The sequence below is a fragment of the Cyprinus carpio genome, chromosome A16 (assembly GCF_018340385.1).
Source record: "Cyprinus carpio isolate SPL01 chromosome A16, ASM1834038v1, whole genome shotgun sequence".
Taxonomy (NCBI): Eukaryota; Metazoa; Chordata; class Actinopteri; order Cypriniformes; family Cyprinidae; genus Cyprinus; species Cyprinus carpio.
In genome coordinates, this window is record NC_056587.1 from 6,421,309 (window position 1) to 6,436,865 (window position 15,557).

At 36.0% G+C, this 15,557-nt stretch overlaps 1 protein-coding gene across 2 annotated transcripts in view; it reads right to left on the minus strand.

The window, feature by feature from the left end:
* LOC109105724 (chloride channel protein 1-like) overlaps positions 1-15,556 on the minus strand; it is a 32,114-nt gene extending 16,558 nt beyond the window's left edge. The window contains exons 1-3 of one of the 2 annotated variants that reach the window (XM_042772254.1): positions 14,995-15,556; positions 2,552-2,771; positions 2,304-2,435 (exon numbers count right to left, since the gene is read on the minus strand). In XM_042772254.1, the coding sequence (XP_042628188.1) occupies positions 2,304-2,435; positions 2,552-2,771; positions 14,995-14,997 (355 nt within the window). In that variant the 5' untranslated portion in view covers positions 14,998-15,556. Of the gene's footprint in view, positions 1-2,303; positions 2,436-2,551; positions 2,772-12,521; positions 12,876-14,994 lie in introns of those variants that run through there. The other variant, XM_042772253.1, reaches the window with a different exon arrangement.
* Between the last annotated feature and the right edge of the window lies 1 nt (position 15,557).

Below are 15,557 nucleotides of genomic sequence, written 5' to 3' on the forward strand. Positions count from 1 at the left end.
AGCTTTTCATTTCAGAAGACGTTAATTAATGGACTGGAGTCAAGTTGATTACTGTTGAGGGATCTGGAATAGGTCATGCAGAATAAGGCATTAATAGTATATGTGTTTTATACAGTATTTATACACGTGATTATTTTAAAAGGGGGTGATTCTTTTCTATACCCACTGTGAGCACTAATTAACAACCAATATGCTCGTAATATGCATGCTAGTTAAAAGTGAGAATTGATACTTAAACTAAAGTGTTACCATGGGAAAAAAAAATACTATGGAAGGCAATGGCTACCAGCAAATGTTTGGTTATCCACATTCTTCAAAATATCTTCTCCAGTGTTTAGCAGAAGAAAGAAACTCATACAGGTTTGAAACAACCTGAGGGTGAGTAAATTAAGTCAGAATTTTCATTTTTGGATAAACTATACTTTTAATATAATATAGTTATATGTCTGGTATATACAGACATACAGTATATAGACAAGGTTTGCATTTTAATTCAACTGTTTCATAAGCAGATGTTATTACTCTCTTTTATTTGTGATGCTATGTTTTTTGAAACATGACAAAATTTTAGACTTAAATTAAATAAATTTGATTACATTTTTTAAATAATTTTATTAAAATGATAAAAATTATGATGTTTGGAAATTCCACCTTTGCTAAAAAGTAAATGATAGAAACAGCTACTGTGTATATCACTGCACAGCCATCCATAGAAGCCAACAATTATCCTCAGTTTACATATCAGAGAATATACACTATAACTGATTTCAGAAGTTTGGGTAGGATATTTTTGAAATAAGTCTCTTATGCTCACCCAGGTAAAACTGTAATATTGTGAATTTTTATTACAATTTGAAATAACTGTTTTACTGTATATTTTAATATATTTTAAAATATAATTTATTTCTGGGTCGAGAAAGCTGAAATTTAGAATCATTACTCCAGTCTCACATGATCCTTCAGAAATCATTCTAATATTGTGATTTACTCCTGAAGAAACATTTCTTATTATTACCAATGTTAAAAAAAAAAATATTTTGTAACATTGTAAATTTCGGTAACACTTTACAGTAAGGTTCATTAGTTGACATTAGTTCATTATTAGTACTTCTAGTAACACTTTACAATAAGGTTTATTAGTTAACTACTTTAGATAAAATGAACCAAGAATGAACAATATTTCTAGAGCATTTATTAATCTTAGTTAATTTTAACATTCATTAATGCATTATTAAAATCAAAATTGAGCTTGTGAACATTAGATAATGCACTGTGAATTAACGAACTAACAATGAATGACTGTATTTTCATTAACATTAACAAAGATTAATAAATACTGTAATAAACGTACTGTTTGTGGTTCGTTCACATTAACTAACACTAATGGAACCTTATTGTAAAGTGTAACCACACTTCTAAAGCGTTTATCTTAATGTTAGTTTCAACATTAACTAACACATTATTAAAATCTAAAGTTAATATTATTTAATGGACCTGAGGTAACATGAACTAACAATGTTGTATTGTTTTGTACTGTATATTGTATTAAATTTTATTATATTAAATTACGTTAATAAAGGTTAATAAATACTATAACAAACAGACTGCTCATTGTGCTCACAACATTAACTAACATTAACTAATGGGACATTATTGTACTGTATGTTACCAAATGCCACACAGTCACTTTTAATCAATTTAATGCCTCCTTGCTGAGTAAGAAAAAGTATTAATTTCTTTCAAAACAGAACAGTTTTACTGACCAAACACTTGTGAATGGTTGTCTAATTTCAAGCAGAAGGAGAGTATTTCAATTTTAAACATTACTGTGTAATGGGGTGGGCGATATAAGCTAAAATTCATATCACAATATTTTACACTGTCCAGGCGATATCGATATTATATTGCGATATGAGGAAAAAAATTACAGGCAAAACATTTTAACCTTATATAACTAGACAAAGTGAGGGATTGGATATAGACCTGAAAAGTCTTTTTTTATTGTGCCATTGTTTTTCTCAAAAAGTGCAAATGTGCAACATGATGTAGGCCTGTATGAATTAAATTAAATATTGTGTGGTTGAGTTGGCCGGTGGTTCCCAAACGGCATCCACGGTATAACCAAATCCATATCATGGAACAACATTATACCATAGTCACTTTCAACTTAAGGCCAACTATGCCCAGCAACAGCCTTCAGCCACAATTACATTACAATATAGCAGAGCCTCTCAAACCTTATTGCTTAAATATATACAGGCTTTAAGTGTCACCAAATAGGCACATACTGCACTGTTCTATACCTTGTAGGCTCTTGGCACTGGCATAGTCCATGCTCCAGCTAACCAGAGCCATAGTGAGACCTAAAAGAACCAGGAAGATCCAGTCCTCGCCCAACTTTGTCACAATATACCTCTGGATCCGGGCCAGGCAGTCTGCAATGCAAACATATTTTAATTGCTATTCACACTAGACATTGCATTTTATCTATACTTTAGACCAGTGTATTTGATTTCTAGGTAAACAAAATGGGTTTTCTTTAGTCACTCACCCTGGCATTTGGAATAGGGGTGTGGCTTCTTTGTAGAGGAGGAGGGGCTTAAACCAGGAGTCATGGACCCAACATCCAGACTGGCATGATGTGCTTGACCGTGGTCTCTCCTGGTTGCCTTGGCATTGCCAGCATGTCTCTTCCATTGCCTTTCAGTCAACAGACGTGTGGCCTCCTGTCTGGCAATATTACCCAGCTGCTCCCGATATTCCCCATACAGCTGAAAAGACAGAATGCGGGTTTCTACCAGGAACAGAAATGACCACGACACCCACATTGATCACCAGAGTGAAGGAAATCAGTGGAAGGAAAATCTGCAGTGAACAAAGCAAATATGGGTAATGTGGATAATTGCAATTTAAAGGGGGAAAAGCCTTTGATTTCACACAGAAGTTCTGATTTAACATCTTTTGGAGTGATCACTGGTTCACTGGTTGTGCGTACATACTTGTGGAAGTAGGAATGTGAAGTGAATCAATGTAAGTGTGTGTGGTGGTGAGTTACAGTCAGTTGTATATGTCAGACAGAAACAGTTAGGCTGTCTAACAGGGCAGAATGGAAAAAGTGCTCCCATGAGAGACTTTCAGTCATACATAGAGTACACACACATGCACAAGCTTCAGCCCGAAAGTACTCAAAGTTCCCAACTATACTGCACCAACTTTAAAAAAGAGCCAAACATCCCAAAAGAAAGAAAGGACAGACTAAGGTCATCATGAATCTAATGGCAAAATGACATGGGGTGGTTCTTGATTTAGTACATTAGGATTTGATTAGATCATGGGGATCGGTTAGAAGTGGGCGATGCAAACTAAATGGAGGCCATTAAAAAAATAATCATCATCAATTTCAATTTCTTGGTGAGTTACATGAGCATACAAATGCAAAAATAATGGACTGTCCATCAGGATAGACCACACACTCTTGATTTTGGCCAGTAAAGGAGGAAGTGATCCACCATGACATTCTTCACCTTTCTTCCATTACACCCAATACACACGCCTACATACATACATTCTTGAGCAGCACAGATCCCACATGGTGCAAGACTGAAGGGATCAGATTCAGCCCCCACATGCCCATTCAAAAACAACAACAAAAAATAATCAATAAACATATGATACAACTCAAAATATTTGTATATTTATATAAGGCATTTGAAACAACAGATAAATATATCTAAAAAAAATGAGCATGCATGCATAAATAAACAAACAAAGTACATAAACACAAAACTGTTTTTGGTAGCTGTATACATGCTAAAAAAAGATACAATTTCAGTACAGAACTCAATGAACCAAACCATTATAGTATGATTCAGACCTGATGTGTGAGTCCTACCAATAAATTACATTTAAAACATTGCAGTATGAGCAGTGTTCTTCATTACTCAAAATGTAAATTTACTGTAGGTTTGTTTTACAAATGAGTCCAGAAAGAGTTTTTGAACTTTTTTGGATGTTCATATTAAATTATAGGCCAGAATTTATTATCCGTTTCAACTCAGCTATTATTCTTATTCACTAATAATTGACAATGTTTTTTTTTAATTTTTTATTATTCATGAACAATTATTATACAGTAGACCAGTAGTCTGTAGTAAGGATTGTTTACTAATGGTATGAAAAAAGGACAGTACATTAAATAAGTAAGCAGATACAAGTATGTGGATTAAAGGGTTAGTTCACCCAAAAATGAAAATTAGCCCATAAATTACTCACTCTCAAGTTACCTAGGTGTATAAGACTTTCTTCTTTCAGACGAATCAAGTTGGAGTTATTTGTCTTTGATCTTTCAAGCTGTTTTATGGCACTCAGCGGGTGTTGCAGTGCATCAGTCCAAAGGAAGTTAAATAAAAAGCGCCCATCCATAAAAATAAACAAAAAGTGTCTCACAGGGCTCCGGGGGGTGAACAAAGGCCTCCTGTAGCGAATTGATGCATTTTTGTAAGAAAAATATCCATATTCAAAACGTAATAATCACTTTAATGTAGCTTGTGCCAACAGTTGTACACAGAAGCAGCTCCGGGCTGATGACGTATGAGTTCGGCGTTGCACATGCACTGGTGAGTCTCGTGATAACCAATGTTTGTTAACAGAACCAAAGGAAGCAAAGTTTCCTTACCTTAGCAAAGGAAACCAGTCTCCTCTTGGCTTATATCGAAATCCTCCGACATTCTTCTTTACAAATCCTCATTTTGTACTTCTACCATTGTTTTGTTTTGACCTCATTCGTCACTTCTGAGCAGCACATGCGCAAAGCCAACCTCATATGTCATCCGCCCAGAGCTGCTTCCATGAGCGCAAGCTAGATTACAGTGATTATTACGTTTTGAATATGGAAATTTTTCTTACTAAAACGCATTGATTCACTACAGGAGGACTTTGTTCACCCACGGAGCTGTGTGAGACACTTTTTATTAAGGATGGGTGCTTTTTATTTAACTTTTTTGGACTGATGCACTGCAACACCCACTGAATGCCATTAAACAGCTTGAGATATCAAAGACAATTTTTAATATAACTCCAACTGGATTCATCTGAAAGAAGAAAGTCATATACACCTAGGATGATTTGAGGGTGGGTAATTTATGGGCTAATTTAAATTTTTGGGTGAACTAACCCTTTAACTGACTAAGCGTGCACACACACAAACACACACATATATATATATATATATATATATATATATATATATATATATATATATATATATATATATACACACACATACGTAAATATATATTGTACACTCACATATATTTATATATGTATGTATATACTTTTGTGCACGCAAGTCTGTAATTTTATGTGTAATATATATGTAAGCATATTAGGTTAAATATTATGCTTATTAATGTTCATTACTGTTAATGACTTCTTAGCAATTACATTTAGAATTAATTTAGAATTTATTAGAATGAATTTTATGACATGCATTCAAAATAGAGACAGATGCAAACCCACTTCATGTGTAGCTGCAGTCTTGGACATACTGTATAGAGATTTTACATTCTTCTACAGAGCATCTCACACTATAAGACAGCATTTATACACTGCGCTTGAATATTGGCGCGTACACACACACACACACACACACACACAAATACCCTTGAATGACCAATAATTTAACAAACCCCCTGAGTGTGTAACAATACGCTGCCCAAAGGAACGAAGGAGCCGTGGATAAACGAAAATGTCATTTATTAAATCCAACACACAGGGTAAATCCACACTTGGAAAGGAAGGAAGACACACGTACACAACTGGTAGACACGACAAAGGAGGAATGCAGAGACTGGAACTAAATACATGACTTAACGAGGCAATAACGAGGAACACAGGTGCGCAGAATAACTAATTAGACAAAACGAGACCATGAACAGGAAAACCATATATGTGCAGGAATATATATGTGCTGGGTAATGAGCACGTGGGGAAGGAAAACACAACACAAAACTGACAGAGAGTTAGACAACTTTTAGACTTTTAATTATTTTCTAATTTATTACATTATCATGATAGCGGAGCTTGCGTCAGACAGAGAGCAGAAGGTTGATTCTGCTATTGCCTCTTCATTTTTTAAAGTCAGTACACTAATTCAGGATGACAGCCTGAGAGAGATTGTTCTGTAACAGAAAAACATTTACTTTTACAACAACATATTCTCTCTCTCTTTCTCAAAGACCTGTTTTCCTCATTCCTCTCACTGATTTCCTCAGTGCAGGCTTAACTTTACAACCGTGGCCTAAATCTCACAGAGCCTGACCCCACAGCTCAGTTCTGAAAGATCAGATGATATCTTCTCTATACAACTGAAATCAATCAATAAAATATAAGATCAAGGATAAGACCAAAAAATATATTATTCAACATGCTTTTCTTAAAAAAAGCTCAAAGACAAGAGAGCGAGAGAGAGCTGAAGACAAGAGTAGAGAGTGAAAATTGCTAACAGACAAAAGCAGTGAAGGACATAGTGACTTTAAGAATTAATTAAAAACAGTTAAGTATAATAATACAATCTGGCCCATTTACTGACAGACTGACCAGGAGAGCAAGAAAGACTTATAATATCATACATTTTTATATCATAAAAATTGTAAACATGCACATACTTAATATCAATATAATTACATTAAAACAACACTATATTAACATTACAAAATATTATGTGAATTATTAATATGCAATTATATGTAATAAAATTATGTAATGTTGACATATTACAGTTTGTATTAGTAGTCAACATAATGAGCAATAAACTCACATATTTTGATAAGTGTTGCTCTTTTTATAAGCAGTAACGTTAAACGAAAATACTACGAAATAAAAATTATCTAATAAAAAAAAATATATTTTCTAGACAGTGTTAAAATATAGATTCCAAGTTATAAAATAGAACATTATCAACATCCATTAGTCCCAGTTAATAAAATTCTGTCCAGTGTAGCAAGCTACCAAAATGTTTGTTTCGAGAAAAAATTCAAATATTATAATGTTTAATCTCACCAGAATCTGGTCAAAATTCAGAACAGTCTCAAAAGTGTTCAAATGGGTTCCCTTATCACGGTTCCCATTTCCTCTGTCAGTCTGTTCCTATCTTCTTTTTCATCTGCCACTGTATGTACCTACGTTCCTCCTCTCCTCCTTTTAACCTTCACAAGATACTCAGATATTAGTAACTGTATCTGCCTTATAGGGGGTGCCCTGTAGGTTAACACCCAAGTAAACCACATTACCCATAATGCAGTGCACTTCATTTACATACTGTGGTTGACAGTGGGCTGTCAGCAGCTGTTATTTCACAGGACTGTGGTTTCCTAATCCTGTCTGGCGGTCAGCTGAAGTCCACTGCAGGTAACTGGATGTGAACTTGTTTTCTGTATCATTTCATTCTTTGTCGTCTGTGCTTAAGTTGAATTTGTTTAAACCTGCATTAATGGTATTGATTTGTTGCCTGTTTTAAAACAGTTGCCTGTTTTATGCTGCTCATCAGCTTTGTGACGCAAAATGACATCTCCAAGTTCACTCTACACTGTCATTTATTAAAAGTAGCAAAAGTCCCAAAATAAAAATAAAAAATATTATGAAAGGATGTTTTTAATACACATTATTTAAAGTATTTATAAAGTAAGCCATTAACAGAGAAGTTATAAAATGCTTAGTCTCAGCCTCAGACTGCTTGACTACACAGCACTTTCACAAATTGGCGAGCTCTACTTTAATTGGACAATTCCAGATTTAAGCATCTTCCAAGAATTGACAAATTACAACAAATTAACCACCCTTAAAATGCCAAAAAAAAAAAAAAAAATGGTTTCTTCAAAGTGGACTAGACTTTATGTTGATGGTCAAAAATACACAGGCTACACAAGACTATATAATTCTGAACAGCCTCATTATATATATACTCACTGCAGTGTGTGTGCACTTGGATGGGTTAAATGCAGAGCACCAATTTCGAGTATGGGTTAACATACTTGACAAATGTCACGACTTTCACTTTTTTTCTTTCATTCATATATATATATATATATATATATATATATATATATATATATATATAAAGAGAAATTAAGCTTTTATGTATTTTCACACAGCATGCCCATATTTGAAAGTAGCTTTAATTTTCCATTTATTTTTTTTATCAATAATAATCAAGAAAAACAGGACACGCAACCTTAAGCAAAAAGAAAAAAAAAGTTGGTAAACAAACTTTTTTGACTTTTGATATTTCAGTAGTCTGTAGCAGGGGTTCCCAAACTTTTAAGCCCGCGACCCCCATGATAAATGCGCTGCTGCCCCGCGATCCCGCATGTCATTTTTCCTTTTTTATTCAAAATATTCACAAATTTGTTAGATATGGCATGAAATAGCTGACATCCGATTTTCAAATATATGCAAGTGGAAGTGTTTTGTTGTTTAAACACCTATATAACGATCGCGTTAGTTGAGCTGTATGCGCGATGGGCGCCGCCATCTTAGTTTGTGCCGCAGACGCAGTTCAGAGAATCGGATCTGTTGGATTTACAACACGTGAATTCATCCACTTCTCATAAAAGACATAAAATAAAGTGGATGGTGAACTGGGAGAATAATAGAGTAAACTTTAAAGTTACTTACACAATGTGTATCTGATATGCATAAAACGTGTCTAATTATAATGGAAAGGATTATTATTGCCTCGTCCTTTGACATCAGTGTGTATTTTACAAACTCTAAATGTATGTGTTTTTTTAGTACGTATATGTCTGAAACCTAAAATAAACATTATGTGGTTGAAAACACTGAAAAGTTCCGATGACAGCTCTGAGCGCGCCTGTCTCTGGCTCAGCGCCAGCCAACGTGCGAGAGCACATTTGAATTTCACGTCATGCACTGACCGGTGTGATCGTACACTCCAGGGACCAGTCTAGACTGATCACACCGGTGTGATCGTACGTGCGAAAGGGTTAAAATAATTGCAACAAAAATATATAGGGCCTATATATTTTTTCCACTTTTTTTATAGAAATCATCTCACGACCCCTGCGCCGGGAACCCCACTTTGGGAACCACTGGTCTGTAGTCTGCAGTTAGCAAAGACCTAAGGAATATGCTAATTCATCATCAAAACATTATTATTTGCATTTTTCTCCAATAATGAAGTGAAAGTTCAAATGCAACAACCCTTTTATCTCCTGCACACTTGCCACACTCTCTCCAATTCCCTCTCAGTCTGTTCATTGCTATCTTTCAGCAGTCAGACTCCCAGAGGCCTCTGTGCTAAAGAAGAGGTCATCAGCAGCTGCCTAACCTGGAAGTGAAATCACTTAATTGTGACCATTAAAAACAACATGCAGTGCTGTTTAACATTAGTATAAGAAAACACTGCTGTAAACTAATACATCGGTCATCCGAGACCATACGCTATCACTATCATTAGTTTTTCCATCGTGGTGGAAACTTTCCATTGACTTCTTTTGTTTCACACCAAGCAAATTATAATTTCCATCCTTCAACTCTAAACCTGAACCTCACAGAAACCATTCAGCATTTTTAGGGATAGTTTGCACAAAAATTTAAATTCTATCATGATTTACTCACCCTCACTTGTTCCAAACCTATATGACATACTTTCTTATGTAATACATGTATGTGTTTTTTTATTAACACAATGGAAATCAAAGGTGTCCAATTTCTTGTGGACTCCACAGATGAAAGCTATACAGGTTGGGACCGACATGAGGGCGAGTAAATGATCATAGAATTTTCATTCTGGGTGTACTATGCCTTCATTCCCTCATAAAAGGGATAGTTCACCCAAAATAAATAAATAAATAAACAAACAAATAATGTCATCATTTCCTGTTCAAAATGTATTTATTATAGCAATTATAACTAGATACTAACTGAAAATCTACCTCTAAATCTAGAATGGAATTACTAGAGATGCACCGATTGCAATTTTCTTGGACGATTCCGATTTACGATTTTTTGTTAGTGTGATCTGCCGATACCGTTTTTTGCCGATTCCAATTTTTTTTTTAAGAACTATAATTGACAGCATATACAAACAAAATTTGTGTATGATTTCTTCAATGCAAAAGTTTTTTTTTTTTCATAAAAAAAAACAAGTAAAAAGTCAGAAAAAAAAAAAAAAAAAAAAAAAAAAAAAAACAATAAAACAAAAAAACAAATAAATGCAATAGAATAAAGAGAGCTATGAAACTAAGTTTTTCAGGTTGAGTTATTTTTTATTCAGGTAAGAAATACTTCGCTTACCATTAAAGTTATAAAACAAATTCAGTCGAGAGCAGAAAGTTATTTTCTTTGTCTTTTGTTCTTTGATTAACATGACAGTCAGCAGCAGGAATATTTGACAGTGGTCCCTTTAAGAGTTTATCCACTTGCCAAGAAGGGAATTTTGAAATAATTTTGTATGTATTTGAATGTTTTAGCGCAGATAGCCACTCATTTTGGTATTTGTGGCTCACAAGCTGTATGAGACTGAGCATGGCTTGTGCGCTCCACTAATATAGATCAGTGGTGGTGCACGCGCTTTTGGTGTAAGCGCGAAACCTGCCAGAATTACTATAATAATGCACAGAACAAGCACTGTTTAACCGGTGCGAATGAGACGTGTGTGTGTGAGAGAAGGGGTCGTCGGAGAGAAGAGAGCAACTATGCATGGCTGACGTTATTGCCTGTAGCGCTGGTAACAAAACGGATCAGCTCGAAATCGGAAAGAAGTGAGACTGACCGGCCAGTCACCGATCCGGGCAGATCATGAGGAAAATCGGCCGATTCCGATCCCTGGCCGATTGATCGGTGCATCTCTATAGAACTTACCTGTCGTTACTTTATATTATCCAGTACTTTCTTAGGTAATTACAGTACATGTAAAGCACATGAATTGCAATATAAAGTGCAACCAAAAAGGTAACCAAAATTTTCCGGTTACCAAAATTCTTCAAAATATCTTCTTTTGTGTTCTGCAGACGAAAGAAAGTCAAGCAGGTTTGGAATGGCATGAGGGTGAGTAAAATTTAACAGAATTTAAATTTTTAGGTGAATTATCCCTTTAAGTTGGCAAAAATTTGACAACACACACACATTTGTAATACTGTATTGTGCAAAAAACACACAGCAGCAACAACAGCAGCAACAGTGTATTAAATCTGATTATAGAGGTAAACATTCACATAAAGCCTAAGAATAGGATTACTGATCGAGTTTTTCCTCTGACTGAATCATTTTTCTCTACAGGAATCTCCTGCTTGTGCGAGACAGACAGAAAGGGGACGGCAGGGGCAGTAATGCATTTATGCATAAAACTTACAGAAGTTTAAAAAAGCTCCCGGCCCTGGCCATCTTCCCATTTTGTGCGGCAGGAGAGGTAAATTGATGTGGGAACTCGCGAGCGAGAGAAGAAAGGAAGACAGGTGGAGAAATGGACAGCTGAGGGGAGCTTGTGTGTGGGAACTTAATGACTTGTGACAGTGCAAAACGGACAGCTAAAGAACTGACTCTCGTCTAACCTTCTCACACACCATAATTTACGACTATTCTCTCGCGCTTTCTTTTGACACTTGACCTTTTGTGTTCAATCGATTTCCTTTTACTTTAATACAATCCTCAGTCATTCCCAATAAGCTGTCTAATTGAATCAAACTCAAAAAAATAGCTCAATGCACCTAACCTGCTAACCATACATTCCTCTCGGCCATACAGAGGACATCGAGAGCAGCCGACGGAGAGAGCTAGGTGTATATTTAACCTGCATGCTCAGGTTTCTGCTAGCATATAGCAGCAGAGATGGAGTGCGTAGGTTAGCACGAATACGCACAAATCACGAGGTTTGGTCCACACATCTGCTTAGTTCAGCAAGTCTACGACATTGCAAATAATCCTCAAAGGCATTCGAGGTGTTTTACAGAACCTTCAGAAACCTGAGACTCTTTCCACTCCAAATGAGGCCAGCAAACAGATTTTGGAAAGAAAATGCTGCAACGGTAAGCTGTAAGCGTACCGATAAGCATTAAAAAAGCAAGAAGGTGGAAAGCAGAGCATGCAAACATGGTTTTCTCCCAATAAGCATCTGATAAGGAAGCACAAAACTACAGTATTGGCTCCTATGAAAGTTTACGAGACAAATTTTCTTTAATCAGCAGGGTGCTGACACAGGTTACGACAATTCTCATACCTATTCATGAGTTGTGCTAGAACAGCCCAGTGAGCTCCATGTGTGTCGCCACTAAGAATAGAATGGAAAATCAATTGAAGCTAAGGCTAGTGAAGTGAAAGACTTTGAGACCCATTATTTAAAGTCTCATAAATTGGGCAGACAAGCGTTTCTAGGTTAGAACAGACCAGACTGACCATGACAAACCTCAGCAAGCCACCCACCAAAAGCAAGACAGCAAAATGCCTCGGAGTAAGACAAGAAAACAACGGGAGAGAGAAAGAGGCAGAGAAAGACAGTGACTGACCAGGGTTTGCTGGTATCTCAGAGCTTTCCTTTGCGACGCATCGGCAGCCATCGACACGCTCGCACTGAGCCAAAAATAAACACACAGTCTCACTCCTGTGTTACAGCATATGAAACACATACACTCAACGACTCTTACCCGTTTATTCAGTTACACACACCACCCTGCTCAAAGCGCGAGATACACACGCTGCCTCACTCTTATGTTACAGTACCCGCAACACACACTTGCGAGAAAAATGCTGAGACGAGTGATTCTTCAATTAGATACACTGGAACACACCATCCACAAACTGTTGGTGTCGGCCTACCTGTAATACACTGCAACAACAACACTTATGAAGGAGCAGAGAATGCAAACACATCACAAACATGCAGATATTCACAACTCTTACAAAACATTATCATAGTATCCATAGTTTTTGTCCAATACTTGGTAACGGCTGGTTTGGTATACAAGCAAGCTGGTAACACAAAGGTCAGGGTTCTCAATCATTTTGAGCTACGAGTTTCCAGAATTATTTCAATCCTAGAGTACGGGATAAAGATTTTAAATTACTTTATAGAAATTGCACTCACAAAGAGCAATACTCTTTATAAATTAATCTCCAAGATATGTTAATGTTTTATTAATTTTCAAAAAATTTCCAGGGCCTAAAATCACTATTTTAAAACTCTTGTTTTTGTTTTACCTGACATGTTCCATGACCATGAAAACCTTGAAAAATTTATACCTTAAATGAATTGTAATTCTATTCGGAATGACAGAAATATTCTGGAAAACATCTAATATTCTGGGTTCCTAACAATGAATTTTTTTTTTTTTTTTACAGTGATTTTCAACAAATAGACTGCATTTTTATGAACTATCTTAACAGAGACTGGGAGAAATAATACGGAAATGTACATGACTTTTCTTTTTCTCTTTTCATTTCTTTTTACTTTTTAATTTATTTCCATTTTATTACTTTTTAACCCTTTCCTGGCCCAGAAATCACACCTTTGAAATTGCCTGATATTTCCATGATTTCCAAGAACAAAAACTATAAATCACTTTGGATAAAAGTTTTAAAATTACCTGAATGACAGAAAAGTTATTAATATTAATATTTAACATAAAAAAATATTGGTAACACTTCACGATAAGGTCCCAATTTTGAACACTTTAACAATTAGCAATACATTTGTTACAGTATTTATTAATCATTAACATTAGTTATTAATAAAAATACAACTGCTCACTGCTCTATTACATAATATTAACAGATACAACTTATGATTTTAATAATGTATTAGTAAATGTTAAAATTACCATTAACGAAGATTAATTAATGCTTTAGAAGTATTTGACTTTGTTAGCTCATATTAAAGCGATGTAAACTAATGTTAAAAAATAGCCGATTTACATACATACATATACATACATATATATATATATAGGTTTGCAATGTTAACAATAATCTGAATCTATGATAATCTAGAGGAAGCTATGGTTGCCATGGTAAATTCTTGTTAGGGGACCATTCATTTCATCTACACATTCTGTAGTAAAAACATATAATCCAAACACTAAAATAAACACTGTCAGGATATAGGCAATAAATAAGGATCAATTTTATGAAGAAGGCAAGAAAAAGAGTTCACTATAATGCGTAGTGTAGAGAGTAAAAACTCAAAGACTCAAAGCGAGTGCTGGCGGAGAGAGTGACTGAAACAGATGAGCCCAAATGAGCGTACTTGTGTTTTGTGTTAAATAGATAATACAGGTCCAGATTTGCTTGTCTTTCCTAGCTGCAGCACATGGCTAATCGCTGCCTCATCTCACATTAACGACATCCCCACTCTCAGCCGTTACTAGCAGCAACATGCCTTCCCATCTATCTGTGTGCCTGAACCCCTCCCAGCTGGATTTCCGTTTTACTTCCACCTCTTCTTGTTTTTGTTCCTTCTGGCGAGCACGGGTGTTTTTTGACAGGACACCCCCCCTCTTCGGGGGCACCCGTGTAACATGATGAGTGAGTATGCGTTTTGGAAGGAGCTAGAGTGGGGGGGGCAACGTGACCCAATACAACAGCGTCAATGCAGCAGCGAGGAAACTCAGATGCCCTGCACAGTCTTAAAATACAACTCACTCTTGCCATTATTCAACCTCTACTCTGATTAACGGGCTGATGAATATGTAATCTCTCCGCCAACTCATGGCTTCTAGAGTCTGAAATGTTTACAGGAATTACCCTAGAGAGACATCCGGGTGAAGCATCCACTGATCTGACATGATAAACCTCATACACAATCCTTCGTGACTTCAAGTGGATCTGAAATACAGTGTGTAGGTCGTCGCTTTTTATATCACAACTGGGCCTGCCAATCGATTGGTCGGGATATACCTAGAAAAAAGTCTCGGTGGACGACTAAATAAAGCTTAAAAATAAATAAAGTGATTAAAGTAATCCTCCACACATTTATATACATACCATCTAGGCCTTGCAGCAAAGGCTTCAGTGCTGGAGTCACGCTAACAGGTCAGATGGGTAAGTATTACGGGATCGGTACTATGACGGCCGTTCCTGCAGCCAGGGCAGGACAGAGAAACCCGAGCACACGGATATAAATGCATCACCACGGAAGCCGAGGACAACTCTGAAAAACAGAGAGGGAGAGGGAGTGAGAGACATCTAATACTAAACACCTCAATGCAGAATATAACATCCAACATGGTTATGACACTCGATTATAACCAGCCAGACAATACACTCCAACTCAAACACACACCAACAGATGCATTTATCCTTGCAAACAGCTACAGAAAGAAATCCACAGCACAAGTCAATGGTCTTTGGAACAGTATTTCTTTATTACATGGCAGCTTTTGCATTACAAAAATACAAAAATGAAAGTTTCCCTATAGTTTTCTTAAAGCACCCTTTAGAGCTGGTTAGTACAGATGACGAGGGCAGTGAATAAAGCAGTTAATATCAAGTTTGCTAGGCACTCATCTGGCACAGTCAGGCTGGCAGGGACTAAACTGGATTCTGTT